The sequence below is a fragment of the Myotis daubentonii genome, chromosome 4, assembly GCF_963259705.1.
Source record: "Myotis daubentonii chromosome 4, mMyoDau2.1, whole genome shotgun sequence".
In the NCBI taxonomy this organism is placed as follows: domain Eukaryota; kingdom Metazoa; phylum Chordata; class Mammalia; order Chiroptera; family Vespertilionidae; genus Myotis; species Myotis daubentonii.
The window spans coordinates 99,809,506-99,828,593 of record NC_081843.1 but is presented as its reverse complement, the minus strand read 5'-3'; the positions used below and the strand labels follow the sequence as shown (position 1 = coordinate 99,828,593).

Below are 19,088 nucleotides of genomic sequence, written 5' to 3'. Positions count from 1 at the left end.
AGACATTGGTTTAGAGAAGTTATGCTGCCATGATTCACACTAAAATCTTAGACATGCACTAATTTTCACCCCACTGTACTGGGTTAGAAATTGCACCATAAACATCTCTCCCAGTGTTCTTCCTACGTCTCTATAGGAAGACACTCTGAGTCAAAGTGTTGGAAGTGGGAAGGAAACCGACGGATGAGATGCCACATTGTCCCTGCATTTGTCACCTGTTGGGCGTGGAGCTCAGCTTCTCTTCGTGCCCTCTCTCTTTCTCTAAAAACAGCAAAGAAAAGACAGTGAAAATAAACAAACATGATGAAAAGAAAAAAAAATCCCAGAACCACATGTCAGAGACAGCTAATTTTCTTTAAAAAGCTTTGCTGAGACAACTGAGAAAGCATGATGGATGGGGCCTCTTCCTTTGGCAATATATTTATTCTGTGCATGAAATAAAAACACACACAGAACCAGCTTCTCAATGCTGCCAAGAAATTTTCCATTTGAGCCACCAGAAGCTACTGTTTCCACCAGCAGGTTTCGGCAGCATGCATGGGGAACTCCTGGGTGAGGATGGGTACCGAGCCTCCAACTCAACAGGTGTCCTTCTGTGTCACCCAAAGGCAACATACCTTTCCTCTTGCTCCCGCCTCCTCTTCTCCTCTTCCTCCCGTCTCCTCTTTGCTTCCGCCTCCCGCTTCTCCGCCAGCAGCTGTCTGTACACCCGCCGGGCCATCTGACCTCGGACCTGCTTCTGGAAAACGATGGCTGCCCTTCGCAGGTGCAGAAATCGCCTCCTCAGCAGGAATGCTCTGTAATTCTTCTGGATCATCACCACACAAGAAAGGACCTTCCTGTACTGCTTTCTGAAAATGAAAACAAAAACAGCACAACAGAATAACTGTGGAGGCAATGAGGCTTCGAGCCCTTCGAGTGAGTTTCCGTTGGTGCCATGAGACAAAAGAACAGGACCTCATTTGGGAAGATGCTCTCATTATAGAGTCTGTCTCAAACAGGAGGCCCCTTTGGGCAAAACCAAGGCAGAAGAAAAACAAAAGAATAATAACAAACAAAAGGAAAGCCAGAACCCTATCATGATCTTGGCTGAAAATAAACACATAATCCCTAATGCTGACTTTGAAAAGTTCTGGCAGGAAGTTGGGTTGTAAACAGGACCAAAAGAGATTTTTAAAGATATATCCCCCTGTTGTGACGAAGGGGGGAAAACAACAACAAAAAACTCGCCACAGCAGGACAGCTTCGGACTGCAGAACATGTAACAGTGTGAGGTCACAGGTGGCAGGCTGGTCCACAGAGGTGGGCAGAACTCAACCGCACACGAAGAGATGCTGCCTTCTTTGGTAAACACTGAAGGTGGGCCTCTGTGGACCCAACGAGACACCAATATCAACAGCCAAAATACCAAAGACAACAGCCAGGCTGCCTCTGGCTTCCGTATGCCAGGAAGATGAACCTGGGAAGCAATTTAAGCATCTCAGCACGGTCCCCTAATCCCAGTGCTCTCATCGAGACGTTAGGGGCCCCCTTTCCTACTCTCTGCCAAGGGCAAGCTAAATAGGCACCTGGCATCTCGAGACAGGAGCGCTGACCTGGGGCTCTCCTTCACCCCATCCTAACCTTCCAGCCAGGTCCCCTTTAAGGAAAAGCACTCGGCCAGCCTATCCCACCTGATGGATTATATTGGGAAGGCCGCATGGAGCTTAACACCTTCTCCCCGCCGATGCCTCTTACCGTGCCAAGTAGCCCAAGACGTGGGCCCGGATCACCATGGCCGCCCGGGTAACTTCCTCCTCCCGCAGCCTCTCCAGTTTCTGCTCCAAGGACTCTCGAAGGAAGACCTGTCCAGGAGGGAGTGACATGTCAGATCCAAGGCAGGTGGCTGGTAGAAGGCAGGCATCTCTGAGTCAGAGATATCTGGGGGGGAAGGGGGAGGGAGGGCCGGCAGGGAGTGTTAGGCCTTTTCTCCCCTCGCCTTAACTTTGCTCTGAGCACACACAGCCACGCTTTCCAGCCCCATGCTTTCCTCTCCCCGTGGGGAAGGGCCTTGTTACTTTTTCACAGAGGAATAAACTAACACATAACATTAAATTAGTTTCAGGTGGACATCATGATTCAGTATTTATACAGTCAAGGAGGGAAAGTTTTCCTCCCTGCCCTTCTTAGTTCTTTTGGTTGATCTAACAATTAAACTGACTCAAGGCAGATTAACAGGAGGAAAAACAAATATAATGACGTCCACATGGCGGTCTCACAGAAATGGGCCCCGAAGTGACCAGAGCAGGCAGCTCAGACGCCCGTTTTAGGCACAGAGACAATTACTCATGACGATTAGACAAAGCAAAGGCGTTTGTGTTTGGGGCAACAAGCTAGCGAAGGAACTAGTTTCTTCCCGCAGCCTCCCCAGCCTCCACTCCCACCTCTGGTGATAAGGATGCCTTCCTCCTCCTTGTACAGGGCGGACCCTCTCACACGGGAGAGTCAGGGGGAGCGTGGGGGAGGGATCAGAGTGCCTCTTTTTCGCATGGCTGTTTCTCAACGTTAATAACTTTTGAAAAAATATTTTTGAAAAAAATAATCCCTCAATCAACCTTTTAATTATGCAATTTCAGATTTAATACACGAATAAGAAGTTCCCTATAAAAAACCAAAAACTAGTGCCACATATTTATATGCTTTTCTATGAACGGTCAGCATGAGGGCATTTTGGTTGGAGGAGGGAGCTGGATGACAACCTCTCTCTCTCATGATTTTGTAATTTACGCTCCTGTGGTTGATGATCCTGGTCTATCATGACGTATTATGTCCTCTTGATGGCACATTTTCCCAGACTCTGCTCTGCCTGCTCCCAGACATTGGGCCAAAAAAGGAACGAAAGAATCCGACCACCTGTGACCCACGGCCTTACCTACTCCTGCCCTGGGTCCCCCAGCATGTGTAAAACCACCACAAGTAATGCTCCTAAGTAGTTTTTTGTACAGTCTTCTTCCTATAATTGCAGAAATTACCAGAAAATCCAGATGCTCATCAGAGGTTCAAGGCTTTAAATGCAAAGACATTCTGGCAGCAATACCGACCGACACACACACGCTAATGGTATAATTAAGTCAAATGGTGGTCGGTTAAGGCCAAAGCTACTTAGTGTACACTATTCGCATGCTCTGTTTCCATTTACCTCCTAACTTTCTGTGAATTGATAAGCTTCCTTCCTACTTCTTCTTCCAGTGTTTTACCAATCACAACTTAAGTCTTCTTTAAAGACTCCTCTTTTTGACTACTTCCCTGATCATGTCAGCCCACGGGGAGCTCTCTCCTGGAGAAGCTGTGTTCTCATTCGTTAAAGGATGACTCTTCAGTTGTATGTGGACGTCTTGTCCCCCAGCAACACAGTAAACTGAGGGCCATGCCCATGTCTTTATGTCTCTGTGTCCCCTGTGCTATGCCAGCTCCCAAGCCTGGCTTGGGCTGGGCTCCCATAAGGAAAGTTGTAAGTGAAGCTACACTGAATCCTCAGAGCTCAGCAGGGACTCTTACTGGCTGGCCGAGTCACTGTGATCTTTGATGCTACTACACTATATCAAGCAGTGAGATGGGAGGAGGATATCTGTTTATAGAGAATAGGATATCTTTCTGGTTAAAAAAAGAAAGAAATCAAAGCAGACTACATTATACTGCCAAGAGCTGCCCCTGCGCCATCTTCTCTAGAAGTCTTCCTTGCGTGATTAAATGCATGGCATCCTTGTGCCACTGATTGAGCTCCTACTATGTGCAGTGTGTAGAACCAACAAGTAACTCCACATTCTCTACTGGGGAACTGTAGAGAAATCCACAGGCAATGACAGGATATTACAACTGGGCCCAAAATTGGATGAGGTGAGATGACAGAGGAGGGGTTTAACCCAGTTCTGGGGTGAGCTTTTGGGATGGGGTACCTGAAGAATGTCAGAAAGGATTCCTGTCAAAATCTGCATCTCAGTCGGTAACTGAAGGATGAGTTGGATGAAGTAGGAGGGGGAGCAGAATTCTAGGTAGAGAGACCCATAAACCTGTGAGGACACACCACACCACAAGGTGACCCCCAATGAGTTACTTTGTTTGCTCTGAGCAGTGTGGGTGGAACCTGTGACTTCCTCTAGCCCACAGAATATGGCAAAGGTGATGGGAAGTCACTTTTGTGAACATGTCACATTATATAAGACTCCATCTTAGGAAACTGCCATGCTGTGGGAAGGTTGGAGAAGGGGCCATGTGGTCAAGAACTTGGGGAGGGGGTTTTCTAGAAGTAGGGAGCAGCTGCAGGTGACAGCCAGAAAGCAAATGGGAACCTCACTCCCCCACCTGCAAAGAAGTGGAATCTGGCACTACGCACACTTGGGAGAGGACTGAGCTCCAGAGGCAAAGGCAGCCCTGGAAGGAATTCTGACTGCGGCTTGGAGACCCTGAGGGGAGCCTGCAGTAGCCATGCCTGGACCCCTGGTCCACAGGTACTGAGATAATTAACGTTTGTACCCGTTTGTTACTCAGCAATAGGTCACTAATAAATACCTCTGCACACCATCTCTACCTTACTAGATGCTTGGACCTTAAATCCCTGGCCAGTCAGAATAACTCAGGAGCAGAAGAGAATGTCCATTATACACTTTCCCTTGCTGAGTGGCCCTGAGGTGATGTCCAAATACCTGTTATTGCTCCCACATTGGTCAATGTTATGATGGACTGGATGTTGGTGTCCCTACCAGCATCTTATGCTGAAGCCCTAAGGCTCAAAGTGATGGTATTTGGAGGTAGGACTTTGAAGAAGTAATTAAGTTGTGATAAGGTCAGGCGGGTGAGGCCACATGATGGATTAGTGCCTTTATAAGAAAACAAAGAGAAGGGAGGTGGGGGGAGGTAGAAGAAGGGAAAAGGGAGAGAAATGGTGATGGAAGGAGACTTGATTTAGGGTGGTAAACACACAATACAATATACAGATGATGTATTGTAGAACTGTATACTGAAACCTGTATAATTTTATTAACCAACTAGAGGCCCGATGCACGAAATTCATGCAAGGGGCTCGGCCCTAGCAGCTCCGGCTTTGTCCAGAAGGTCGTTCGGCTGTCCAGTCTAATTAGCATATTACACTTTCATTATTATAGCTGTCACCCCAGTAAATTCAATTGGGAAAACAAAAGAGAGACCAGAGCTCACTCTGCTATCCCCCCCCCCCCCCCCCATGCGAGAACCTAGCAAGAAGGCAGACATCTTCTCAGACATGGGGCTGCCTAGCACATCCCAGGCACCGAGCTGCCCAGCAGCAAAGGTTTGCTGGCTGCCTGAGAGAAAACAAACACAGAAACACTTGGGGACCAATGTTTCAAGGTGTGCCCTAAGAAAAACAGAATCCCTAAAATGTCAAGGACTTCCAATAAATACTGTTTGGAAGACAAAAGATTGAGTTGGGCATGATCCCAACCATATTTTTCCCAGGCAAAAAAAAAAACCAAGAGGCCAGCAGGACCATAGGACATGGAGCTTGGGGCTGGGGCAGTGGGGGGGGGGGGGGCGCATTCCTTCTCTGTGGCTTTACCTTGGTCTTCCCCAGCTGCCACTCGCTGTGGGAGGAGTCATAGAGCTGCAGCAAGGCCGTGCACTTCCCTCGGATGTCCTCGGGCACAGCCACGTTCTGCATCAGCACTTTATACCTGCAATGTAAAGGGGCCGAAGGGGCCAGCGTCACCTTTCACTGCCACTCCCTCTCTTCCCAATCCCTTTGAAAAGAAAGTGGATTTATTCCGCTTCGTCTTGCCTCTTGTAAAAATCCTGAAAGGGTCTCCGGACGGCATATCCAGCCTTGCGGATCCTCACCGTCTCCAGCATCCCAGAGTACCGCAGCTGGTTTAGCACAACTGCCTGGTCAAACTGGTCTGGCATCTAAACATGCGGAAGGTGAGAGATAAAGTTAACAAGGCCACCCCACCACTGTGATGCACACCCATACCCACCTACCCACACACACACTGAGCCTACACCAAAGACAAACAAACAAACAAACAACAAACAAACAAAACCTGAAAGTGAATCCCACCGCCAGGTACCCATCTCTTTGCTTCAACAACCATCACCCCCTGGCAATCCTGCCCATCCGGGAGCCCACTTACTCCTACCCTTGGATTTTTTTTTGAAGTAAGGCCCAGATATCACACTGCCTCAGTTGTAAACATATCATTATCATTTTCTCATGTCACAACAACATTATCATACCTTAAAAGATACCAATGATTCCTTGATATTAATAACCATATTTCAATTGCTGATTGTTTTACAAATATCATAAATGTACCACCATATTTAATTCTATGTTTTCCAAAGAATCCAAAGTGTCATACAAATATTAATTTACTTACTTTTTAAACTTCAATTTCAAAGCATTTAAAGACATTTTTAGGTAATAAATGCAGTGACCCAGTGAGGAGGAGGGAAGGAATGAGGTGGAGAAAAGAGACAAAAAAGGAGAATTTTAATTTTGTCAATTTCCAGTCAAATACCCCATTTATGGAGAGCTCCATACCATGATGACTAAACAACTGAATCCCTGAACATGCAAATTAAAGACAGAGGAAATCAAACCAAGACTTAACATTCTGAAATGTATTCTCTTATCCATTCAGTTGCCAAACAAACTGGCCATTACTCACAGGACAATAAGTCTTTCAGAGTAAAGCCCAAAAGTAGGCCACTTCCCATGCACAGCTCTGTGGGCAGTGATTTGTTTTTTAATTCCAATATGCATCCCCTTTCATTAATCTGAAGTTTGTTATCCTACACAACTGTGTATAAAATGGCTGAAAAATAGTGCCATGGGCTAGAAGTACATTGATTAAAAGTGCAAAATATGGCAAGTGGCTCAAATTTGCGAACCACAGAAACGTCGTCGGTCATTAACACAAAATTAGGCTGAAAGCCACGTAATTCTGTACGCGTTCCAAACTAGCAACACATAAGCTTAAAGAATACTTTGCCAATCGCCCTTCCAGCTTTTGATGGAATAGCTGTCATCCTCTCCAGGAGGCTGACTTATACTTAATTTCTTCTGCAAACACTGGTCAAATTGTCTTAACTCAGCAGTATTCTCCCTGGGGAAAGCCAACAAGTTAGGGCAAACATCCCAAGAATTGTGCCTCGGAGGTTTCTAGTCTTGATTATTTCAGATATCCTTAGAAAAATGGAAAAACATAAAAGTAAGAAAACAAAATGACCCTTGGTCACTGTTCTTCCTTAATATTTGAGTTAACAACAGAGAGAGGCAGCTGCCCTGAAGATATGTGGTTAAAATTAAAATGCTTGCTACATTTATTTGGTAATATATTCTGACCAGCAGCAAAGACTAGTATAGCGCTAATATAAAACAAACCCCGAATAAAGCATCAGACTTAGTCAACTTTGTTAAAGTCATAACCAGAGAAACCTCCTTATTTAGCATGTAATCATTTGATGCTCCAAAACTTTCCAAATAAAGAATCTCCTTCAAGCTTTCACCATTCCTGACCCATACCGTTTCCCTTTGCTTCTTTTCTTCCAATCTTTTAACAAAGTCCACACGATTCCTTAGTTTGGCACTAGTTATCAAAACATTCTAAAATGTATCGCTGAAGGGATGCCCCATCCAAAAAGTGCAGCTGCACTTACCATCTTCCAGTGTCTCCGAGGAACATTCCACTCTGCTTGGCTCTGGGGCCAAAATTCATATGGAAAACAACTGCCACACTGACCTTTTCGCCACAGCTAAAGACACTGAACAATAATGAACACCATTCCTGCGCTTTAAAAAGTGCTCGGTTGCCATGACAACCCCTTCCATTCTCGGGCTAATTAGTGTGGTGTGGTTGTAGGATTTCATATGGTCCAGGGAGGGGCTGCAGGGGAGGGAGAGAGCCACCAAGAGTGGCCACTCCTCCCAGGCACCCACTGCGATTGTTTCTGCCCTTTCACAGAAAGGGAACCAGGGGAAGGGGGATCTGCAGGCAGATGGTCACCAGGGGCAACCCACGCTGCCATCTGAGGGGGCTACACCTGTATTTCCACCGGTGGTTCTCTCTGCAGTTCCCACTTTCTTTTCTGGTGAATTTAGTGTTCAAAGATGACCCAGCTGGAGCCGGCACAAGCCACAAACTTCAAGGCACGGTGTCCTTTAAAACTTCAGAGTGCTCCCCAGTCTTGGCTGGTAAGCCCCTGTCCAGAGCTGAGCTAGCTCCCACAAAGACCGCCTGCAGGTACTAACAGTGAAGTTTTGATGGCGATAATTAGGGTGAATTTTGGAAGTAACAGCCATAAACCAGGGCAATTATAGTCACAGGAGTCTGGTCTTAATCCATTTACTGAATACTAAATTAATAAACACCTCTGCATGCAAAGGTCCACGATTCATGCGGGGGGGGGGGGGGCAGGGATTAAAGAAAAGGTGGAGGCTAGATTTTTTTTTTCTTTAATCAACACCCCCCACCAGAATGGTACATTTGTCGTGTAACTGATAAACCTACATTGTTATCACCTTAAGTCCATAGTTTACATTACATTCTAGGTTTGGGCGACTGTAACATGACATAGAGCCACCGTTAGAGTTTCATTCAGGGTGGTTTAACTGCCCTAAAAACTCTCCATGCTCTGCCTAATCATCTCTACCCTCCACCGCTACTAGCCACTAATCGTTTTACTGTCTCTATAGCTTTATAAATCCTCACCTAAGGATATGTTTATTGATTTTTAGAGAGAGAGAATGGGCGAGGGAGGGAGAAGAGAGAGAGAGAGAGGAAGGGAGAGAGGGAAGGAGGGGGAAGAGGAAAGGAGAGAGGAGGGGAAGAGAGGGAGGGAGGGGAGAGAGAAAGGGAGAGAAGGAGAGAGAGAGAGAGAGAGAGAGAGAGAGATATCAATTGGTTGACCTAACCTGCAACTCAGGTTGGGGATCGAACTCGCAACCTTTCTGATGTATGGGACTATGCTCCCACCAACTGAGCCACCCATCAGGGCTCCATAGTGGGGTTTTTTAGACTTAATTTTTTTTTACAGTTTTAGATTTCCCATAACCCCCTGCCTCTATACACTGCACAACCTCAGAGGGGCAGACTTTTGTTTCCAAGGAACCTGAATTTAGGGTGGTGATGGGAGCACCAAACATCACTACTTAGATCAGTGATGGCAAACCTATGACACGCGTGTCAGAGGTGACATGCGAACTCATTTTTTTGGTTGATTTTTCTTTGTTAAATGGCATTTAAATATATAAAATAAATATCAAAAGTAGAAGTCTTTGTTTTACTATGGTTGCAAATATCAAAAAATTTCTATATGTGACACAGCACCAGAGTTAAGTTAGGGTTTTTCAAAATGCTGACACGCTGAGCTCAAAAGGTTCGCCATCACTGACTTAGATAGTAGAAAGCCTAATACAAAACATAATGAAGATTAGAATGAACTTCCTTGGGAATATAGGAGAGGAAAATACTAAGGAGAGGAAAAAACCCAAGTCCGACCCAGAGTTTGAGCTCTTACAATACTATTCAATGCTTAAGCGGATGGGCCATTCCCCACAGAGAACACAGCTCCAAAAAGCGCAAAGAACCTGGCCTGTTCAGCAGTCAGTCTGAGAGTGAACAGGGAGGTGGGAGGACCGGCTGACGGTGGACAAGGCTCAGCCTCCATGGCCACTGTTCGAGGTAAGGGCTTGGAGCAGGGGATGAACATGGTCCGACTATGCCACAGAAAGATCCCCTTACTGGCAACAGCACAGCTGGAAACTGACTATATTTGATATAATGTACATCATGAAATGTTACCCAGTCATTTAAAAAAAAACACAAAAAACAGTCCTGGCCGGTGTGGCTCAGCTGGTTGGGTGTGGTCCCATGCACCAAAAAGTCACTGGTTTAATTCCCGGTCAGGGCACATGCCCGGGTTCTGGGCTTGATCGCTGGTAGGGGGCATGCAGGAAGCAGCCGATCAATGTTTCGCTCTCGTCATCACTGATGTTTCTATCTCCCTTTCCCTCCCTCTCCAAAATAAATAAAAATAAAATAAATAAGGAAGGAACAAAGCACTGATACATGCTACAACATGAATGAGCCGTGAGGACACTACACTAAGTGAAAGAAGCCAACTACAAAAGGCTACATATCATCTCATTTCATTCATATAAAATGTCCAGAATAGGAAACCTACAGACAGAAAGTAGAGTGGTGGCTGCTGGGGGCTGGTGAAAGGGATGGGGACAGAGAGGAAGGAATAGCCAAAACAGACGGGTGTGTGTGTGTGTGTGTGTGTGTGTGTGTTCTTTTTGAGGCGATGATGTTTCAAAAGTCACTGTGGTGATGTGTACGTACCTGTGAACCACTGCATTGAACACTTTAAAGCAGCGGTTCTCAACCTGTGGGTCGCGACCCCTTTGGCGGTCGAACGACCCTTTCACAGGGGTCGCCTAAGACCATCCTGCATATCAGATATTTACATGACGATTCATAACAGTAGCAACATTACAGTTATGAAGTAGCAACGAAAATAATTTTATGGTTGGGTCACAACATGAGGAACTGTATTTAAAGGGCCAGAAGGTTGCGAATCACTGCTTTAAAGGGCTCAACTGCATGGTGGGTGCATTGTATCTCAGTGAAGCCGCTTTTTTTTGTTGTTGTGGTTGTGTGTGCATTGCCTTAATTTTTGAATGACTTTGTTTTTTTTTACAAGACAGTATTTTAACAGCCAGGGAGACATGGAAGGATTTAGAATGGACAAGGAGAGATGGGTGCGGGACCAAGCCTGCATCCTGGAGACAGGATTAAGTATATTTAGTTTCAGGTAATTTAACTCGACAAAAAAAATTAGAAAAACCTTTCCTCCCCTACAACCTGAAAAAAAAAAAAAAAAGGATTTCAGAATGCCTAGACAAAACAAATAGAGCATGCTAAGCCCTCCACAAAACTCAATTACGGCAAGCCCTACCTTCTGCAGCTTAAAATCTAAAAAAGGGCAGCAGGACAGGGGAGTGATTTACAACGAAAGGACGGAGAGGAATTCATGTATGCGTTAATGAACCTGCACATTACCTCGCCTTCCATAATTTCATAAACATGGCATAAAGGAAACAGGAGGTGCGATGGCGGGCTTGGAAATCATCACCTGTCGACAGTGTGGGACATTCAAGCTGTGCTTATTTAATTAAGAAAACAGAGTGAGTTTATCACCTATGGGCCCGTGAGGTTAGAAGGCTTTTCGTTATGTGAGAGATCTCACAGAAACCAACCAAGGACCCGGGGAGGGGGGTGGGGTTCGGTGGGGGCCAGCCAGGGCTTTAGGGAGAAGGTACTTTTCTCTAAAATGATGGTAAAGGTCACACATGCTGATGAAGCACTGTATCTGCCAGTCATGGAGCCAGGTGATGGCAGGGACATCAGCACCAGGGGTGAGGGGAGACCCTCTGTCTCCTGGGAGAGCAACACATACCATCTGTCACTCTGAGAGAGGACAAGCGAGACAAGGGCGGGGGACAGGCACTCACTGATTCTTATTGCACTCTGCCATCACCCATCGTTAGGCAATATCACCTAACCTGGGTCAATGAGATTCAATTTTTTACAAATTTGGTTTGAAGGGGGGAAAGGGGAATCTCTCTAGAAGAAATGGCATGCTTTGTTTGACCATAAATTTGTAAACTGACAACCCTATATGTCACTGTAACTTACTTATGCCCTACCCTGTGCCAAAGGAATGAAGGCAAGATAAACTGAAAATACAGTGATAAAAAGGGAAAAGAGTAGAAAATGCACTATATTCCCCCTTCTGCCTTGGCTGACAGGAAACGCAAAGTTAAATTTCATTCTCTTCATGACTGTCATTAACCAGGTATTTTATATTGCCTTTCTTTTTGAATGACTTCATAGATGTTAATCAACAGATATTTCAATTCCTTTAAGAAACATATATTTTAAAATCCAAAATAGCCATAAAAATATGTTAAAAACATTAATACATTTTTAAAAGAAGATTTCTATTATTCACCCTTCAAAGACCTGCTGTTGATTTTACATGCAGAATTTCGAATTCTTGTTTAACAGCCTTCCAGGAACCAAGGACTCTTTGATTTATGCGTGTGAGGTACCAACAGCCATCCTTCAATTCATATACCACTTGACCACAGAAACCCTGACAGGGCTGGCTGTGTGGGGAACATTCTTCCACTTTGCGGATGCGGACATTGGGACTGAGCGAGGCTCAATGGCCTGTACAAACCAGTTTTAATATTTGCTTAAATCAAACAATTAGGAAAGTTAGTCTCAAAGTGCTTTGTACTCCTGAAAACAAGTAAACCAAACATGTACACATCAAACCCATTTTCCTACTGATGTTATAAAATTGGCAGCATCTTTCCAAAGGCTACAGCTCTCAAAGGAATGAGTTGGAAACTTCTTCAGGGGAAAAATTATGCTGGAATCTACAATTCTTTATTGTGATCAGTAAATACTGCAGAGCAGGGAGGGGACAGACACTGCAACAAGCCTTACGCGGATTCAACGTTTTAGGTGTATTGTGTTTGCATTACCATTAGGGGCTCTACCTCTGCCGCAATTCAACTTCAAATACAAACAAGCAAAAAACCCCTTACCTTTGATAACCCTTCATCAACCTTAAAAAGTCAAAGATTCCAGATGTCGATCATGTTACACAAGCAAAGTATCACTCCCAGCCCTATACGCACTGAGAAAGTCTTACTAACTAACAACAGAACAAAACAAAACAAAACAAAACTAATTAAAGAAGGTGTAAGGCCTCTCCATCTTCATTTGCTTTCTCTGCTCCATCAAACTCCCAAAAGCAGTGAATACATTTTGGATAAGAAATGTATCAGGCTTTGAACAGTTTTCGAAAGCATAGTTACTAAAAGCGATATGATTTTCCTGACCTTGGACAGGCAGGAAACAAAAGCCAACAGAACTGGTGAGGAAGGTTTCTGGTACTTACAGCAGCCGTTCCTCTCCTGGGCTGTGAGACACTGGACACAGTTCTCGCCACCTTGGTAATTCTCGCATTTTGGTAGCAGAGGCAGCAACGAATTTTCCCTGGAGAAAGGGCCATGCTCATCCAGGCAAGGAGCAGGGAGCAACACGGTTACATGACTGGCAAGACCGGCAAAAGCCGTGAGTCAGTCCTGAAATTTTTTACTCCCCAAGCACAGCCTTCCCATCACCTCTGCCAGCCAACAGTTATCACCCTGAGCGGTGTTACAGCTAAAGCTGGTGTGCTCACCTCTGAGCCACACAAACCCCACTACTTAATGGAAAAGGAAAAATCTGAACATAAAGTCTATGCAGGTACACGTTCACATGCACTAAAACACCTATCTGTCTAAGGCACAGCTGGACCCACTGCCCCTGTTCACAAACTCCCAAATCAAGACAAAGGCTTCAACTGCACAATAAAGGCCCCCGCAATATGTCCCCGATTTACCTCCCCAGTCAGCTCACCCCTACACACACCCTACATTTGAGCCAGATTATATAGATAACTGTTTCTGGACTGAAACCTTCACTTCCTGCCTTACCTCAGCTGAACCAGCCTTAGCCTCGTCAACTGAAATGCTCTCCCGTTGTCTTTCCCTGTGGAGTTTCATCAGTTTCTAGATGTTCCTTCAATAAACTGTTCCTGATACAGCCAACAAATAACGCTATCTGTGGTCCCCTTTTCCCTGCCCAGCACATGAGGTGGCCTTGACCAGGCTTTCCCTCATGTCACATATGTTTGCATATCTATTAGACATATCCATGTGAACTCCCCATTTGGGTTATAAAGTCTTGCCCTGGCTGGTGTGGCCCCATTGGTTGGGCATTGAAGGGTTGCGGGCTCGATTCCTGATCAGGGCACATGCCCAGGTTGCAGGTTTGATCCCCAGTCAGGGGCATATGGGAAGCAACCAATCGATGTTTCTCCCTTTCTCTTCTTCTCCCTTCCTCTTTCTGTAAAAATCAGTTTTAAAATCTCTTAAAAAATAGCACTACCTACATCTTGAACAGGAATTATTTCCATTAATGTAGAATTAAGCACCTCACATATATGATCTCACTTAATCCTTATAACCACCCTCTGAATTCAATCAGACCACGTTGATCAAATTTAATGTGATATCAGGCAAACAGAGCAACCACTCAGGAAATGCCATTAGCTAACATTTGCGCAGCACTTCACACCTTCTGAAGAACTTACACAAGATATCATGTGCTCATCTCTACCACCCGTGAGGTGCACGGGACAATAGTACTTTCATTAGTAGCTCCAAAGAATGTGAGTGACCGACGCCATACCCACAGTAGTTACCAACCCAGACACCCACTTCCAACATCAGAATCCCTGCAGGTTCTGTCAAAGCTTCCCTAGAATGCTTATCAACAAGTTCAAGTCCAAAGTGACACCATGGGAGCAGCTGCTAGGATCATCTGTGGATGGTTGACCAAGTCGAAACGCTTCTGTTCTGGAGCATGGATTGGCTTGAATTTATGAACCTCTGTGGTGGTGGTAGCGGTAGCAGCAGCACTAATACTACAGTAGCAACAGTCCTGAAGTCATGTTAGCCACAGCAGTCCTGATAGCAGTCACTGTGAAGGCTACCATGTACCTCTCCTACTTACTATATGCCAGGCACTATGCTTGCTTTGCCATGCTGGCTTTTATTTAATGTCAGCAATTCGCTATCAGGTAGGTATTATCATCACCCCCATTTTACGGATGTATAACCTGAGGCACGAAGAGGTTAATTAACCGGTTTAGGGTCATAAAGCTTATGCCTGACAGAGCCAGTTTTCCAGTCCAGGCAGAAGGAGAGTGATTCCCAGCCAGCACACTGCTTGTCCCGCTCAGGAAAAGGGGGAGTGAGGGTTCCTGCAGTTCCCAAGTATTCACTACTTAACAATGGAGTTTGTTTCCTGGTACACTTTTCCTGGATATTCTTGAATGAAATGCATCACAATAGCTAACTTGGTAGTGGATGTTAGGCCCAAACAGAAATCAACTTCTGTGAATTAAAACGCAAATAAGACAATACATTGAACTCATTTAGTCAGAGCAGGGGTTGGAAACTACAACTCCCAGCCCCATCAATTCTGCCACCTGTTTTTCTAAATAAAGTTTCCTTGGAACACAGCCATGCATTGTCTGTGATTGCTTTCACACCGCAGTGGCAAAACCTACAATATTTACTATGAAAAAGCTGGCAGACCTGAATCAGAGAATGAAAGCCAGGCAAAAGAATGCATTCAAACAGTGCAAATGGAATTACGTGCTAAAGGTAATTATACACCAGATTTGGGGGGGTGGGGGGGTGGGGGAGAGGAATCAAGACATACCGGGCTAGAATATATTTTTAAAACTAACTTCACAAAACTAATTCCTTTCTATACTTTCAAATGTGGCTACTGGAAGAATTTTAATTTCCTATCTGACTCACATTGTTTTTCAACTGCTACATTAGGCTGAACCCCGGGTCTACCTGGACCTGTGAAAGAACAGCAAGCTTGAAGTTATAATTTTACTAGAGGTCTGGTGCATGACATTCGTGCATGGAGGTCCCCTCAGCCCGGCCTGCACCCTCTCGGAGTCCAGGACCCCTTGGGGGATGTCTGCCTGCCTAAGAAGTTATAATTTCATTTGCTTCAGTGTCATACTCAGAGAATGCTTTATATAAATGGACTGTGCTAGGGTCCAACCCCAGCGGGTCCAGGGGTCCCCAAAGGTGTGGACGGAGTCGGCGAAGAAGGAATGACACGGAGACAGCGTTCAGTTGATCAGCAGCCTAGCCAGGATCTCCAGCCAAGTTCTGGTCTGGATCTCCAGAGAGGTTCTGCTTCGGATCTCCAGCCAGGTTCTGTAGCCATGTTCCCTCGCTAGGTTCTCCAGCCAGGTTCTGTCTGAGATCTCCAGCCAGGTTCGGTCACCAGGTTCTAGTCAGGTTCTCTTGCCAATTTCTGTAGTCAGGTTCAGTCCAGGATCTTTTGCCATGTTTTCTCCAGCGAAGTTCTTCTGTCTCTAGAGAACGTTCTGTGTAGGTTCTGTGTTCTGAATTCTGTCTCTTGCTGTCTTGTTGCATCTGTATTTATACCAGTTGATTCCAATCCTATCAATCTCTATTCCAAAGGTTAGGGCGTTTCTTATCTCCATTCCAGGGAGTAAAGATTATGTAGCTTAAGCATGATTGTTCGTAGTTAAAATGATTAATTACCCACCTGGCACTTAGTTGAGGGGTTTTATTCCCTCCCTAACTTCAGGGGAAAATCCCTACCTGGGGATTCAACCTTTCTCGGAGAGGTGACCTTGGTTAAAACACAGCGCCAAGAAGGTGAGCAAACATATTAAGAACCGTATGCTATATATGCCAGGTCCCTTGAAACAGCAAGGATGGACCAGCTCCCGGCAGGACTGCAAGACCACTTTATTACGAGGCTTATATAGAGACTAAAATAAAATATATCACTTCTTATGAAAAACAGTATCTAGCATTCAATGATGAAAAATACCCAAATGTGAAACAGAAGTGACCCCATGAGTAGCTTTCAGGAGACTAACAGACTCTAGACAAATGTATTAGGGCACAAAGAACTTCCATCGACTTCAAATCAAGACAATGATTCTCCAACAAAATACATTAATTTAATTTTTCCTAATAAACTTCTATTTAGTTTCCAAAGTCGCTCCAAAAGATTCTTAGGATGTTTGTTGGGTTTTTAGCAGATCACTGAACCCCGAGTCTTCAGCACCTATGTTAACATTGAAATAGAGCACCATTGGGGGAATTGGTAAGAAAGCTAGACTAAACAGGGAACACACACCCTGATTCTCCCCCCTCCCCCTTCCTCCCCCCTCCCCCAAATTGGCAAGTCTATGCTTGGAAAGGCTAAGTCTAAAGCTCCCCAAAGTGCAGTTCAAGCACTTTCTCTTTAATTGCATCCCTGGGACATATACTCCTTTGAATCTCGGCTACCATTGTGCCCATGTCACATACTTGTTTCCAAAACCTACAAATGGCCTGAAAACCACAGTATGTAATGCTTGGTCCAATGCTTCCTTGAGCTACAAGAATGCAAACCCACCCTCCTCCGAACGTCTTTCTTCCATTCTTACTCCTTTCCGGTTTCCTGATTTTAAAGACCGCCTGTGCACCTGCAGCTCGGACTTCTCTTCCTCTACTTAGAATACTGCACGCTGCTGCGCTTCCTTCCCTCCTCTCCTGCACACAGCGGATGCAGAGGCCCCCACTCTGCCTCCTGCCCACCTGTGATTCCCCAGGAAACTGTAGGAAGTTCCCCATTTTCATGCCTGCCCCTCCCCTCTTGGGGATCAAGATGCCTGGGGCTTTCCTGTGGTCAACCTCTGTCAGTGTGTCCCTGCAAATAGGGGACCCCTGGATCGATAACAGTGGAGCTGGCACTTAACTCTCAAAACTGAATTTAATTCCTTCCTGAATTAAAAGCGAAACAGCAAATAAATGTACCTAATATTTAAATATGGGTTACTCCAACCAAGAATGTTAATAAAATCTCAAAGAACCCAATTGAGGCAAGTGGACAAGCCAGAAATATCATTCCCTTATATACATGAAGGAGGTGAGCAGATACAGCCTGAGTGACAGGCCCAAAGTCACGTGACTAGTAGGCACTAGGACCTGTACCTAGATTCTGTGCTCTTCTACTCCAAGTGTGGCCTGTGATGGCTGCCGTCTATGAGGAGATATCTACCAAAAAATGGGAGTAAGCACTTAAGAACTTCACAGCAATTTGACATGGCTGCATAATTTTTCTTATATTCAAAAGTACCAGTCCACCACCAATTGGCAACAATAAAAAAGAATGGCTCTTTCACCACATAGTTTAAGAAGTGCTGTTCTAGAAGGTACCAATGTCGAACTGAGTACTGCTTCTAAGAATTTTTTTTACATTTGTGTGCACACAAATCTACTATTGTTATGTATTATTAATTAATATTAGATAAAGTACCAGGGTCCATAGATAAGGAAAATATATTTTATCTAAATTCTTCCTCAATACTTATAAGTGCAAAACGTCTATCCCAAAATCTGATATTACATCCCAACTAAAAGTTCTCCAAACTGTACACAAGATAAAATCCAGACATTTTTTGTATTCAATCTTTCCATCTTCATACCCTCCACTCATCATCATAAGTTTTGATACTGTTATAATTTAACCTAATGCTATATAATAAAAGGCTAATATGCAAATCGACCAAATGGCAGAATGACCGGTTGCTATGACGCACACTGACCACCAGGGGGCAGACACTCAACGCAGAAGCTGGGCTCACGGCTGGTGAGTGCAGTGTCAGTGGCGGGAGTGGGCCTAAGCCGGCAGTTGGACATTCCCTGAGGGCTCCCGGATTGTGAGAGGGCACAGGCTGGGCTGAGGGACACCCCCTCCCCCCCCACACATGAATTTCGTGCACCGGGCCTCTAGTTAAAAGGAAAGGAGCAAAGAGAATCCCAAATATTATAGGCTTGCCCAGTAAAGTCTGGGTGAAATAGGAAATGTACTTGGCTGTCAGTCACACCTGGGAACAGGTAATTGGCCAGATGGGCATGGCCACTGCAACTGGGGGAAGATTTGAGATACCTTAGGCTCCTAAACAAAGGAGTTTGCTCTCCTGCCCACTTGCGCCCTTGCTCTCTTGACCCCTGGCCTGTGGAGCTCTCACACTCCTGCATTTGCCCACATGACCCACACAATGGACTGATGGTGTGCAACTGGCCTAAATCTACGCTGGACCCAGCTCCACCGTGGAAAGAAAATTCTGGACGCTGGCTTTGCTTCTAGCTCTACTGAAACCTCAACTGCACCTCTTCCAGGATTGGATTATGGGAAATGGGACTTGGCAAACCCAGAAATGTCATTCCTCAAAAATAAAGCTTTCAACCACATGTCATTCTCCCACGGGGAAGGTGGGGGCCTCCGGAAATGCTTATTCCAGCGGCTCCCCAAGCACCCAACTCCCACTAGCAAGGGAGAAAGACCATCCATACATTTCTCTGATAACACTTTTACTCAACCCGCACTTGGTCA

At 45.2% G+C, this 19,088-nt stretch overlaps 1 protein-coding gene across 3 annotated transcripts in view; it reads right to left on the bottom strand.

Annotated features, from left to right (window-relative positions):
- The window catches only part of MYO10 (myosin X), a 199,964-nt gene that overhangs the window by 32,525 nt on the left and 148,351 nt on the right, over positions 1-19,088 (bottom strand). For all 3 annotated transcript variants that reach the window (XM_059694746.1, XM_059694748.1, XM_059694747.1), the window contains 5 exons: positions 5,792-5,916; positions 5,573-5,687; positions 1,738-1,844; positions 618-851; positions 216-261 (listed from right to left, as the gene is read on the bottom strand). In XM_059694746.1, the coding sequence (XP_059550729.1) occupies positions 216-261; positions 618-851; positions 1,738-1,844; positions 5,573-5,687; positions 5,792-5,916 (627 nt within the window). The remainder of the gene's footprint in view (positions 1-215; positions 262-617; positions 852-1,737; positions 1,845-5,572; positions 5,688-5,791; positions 5,917-19,088) is intronic.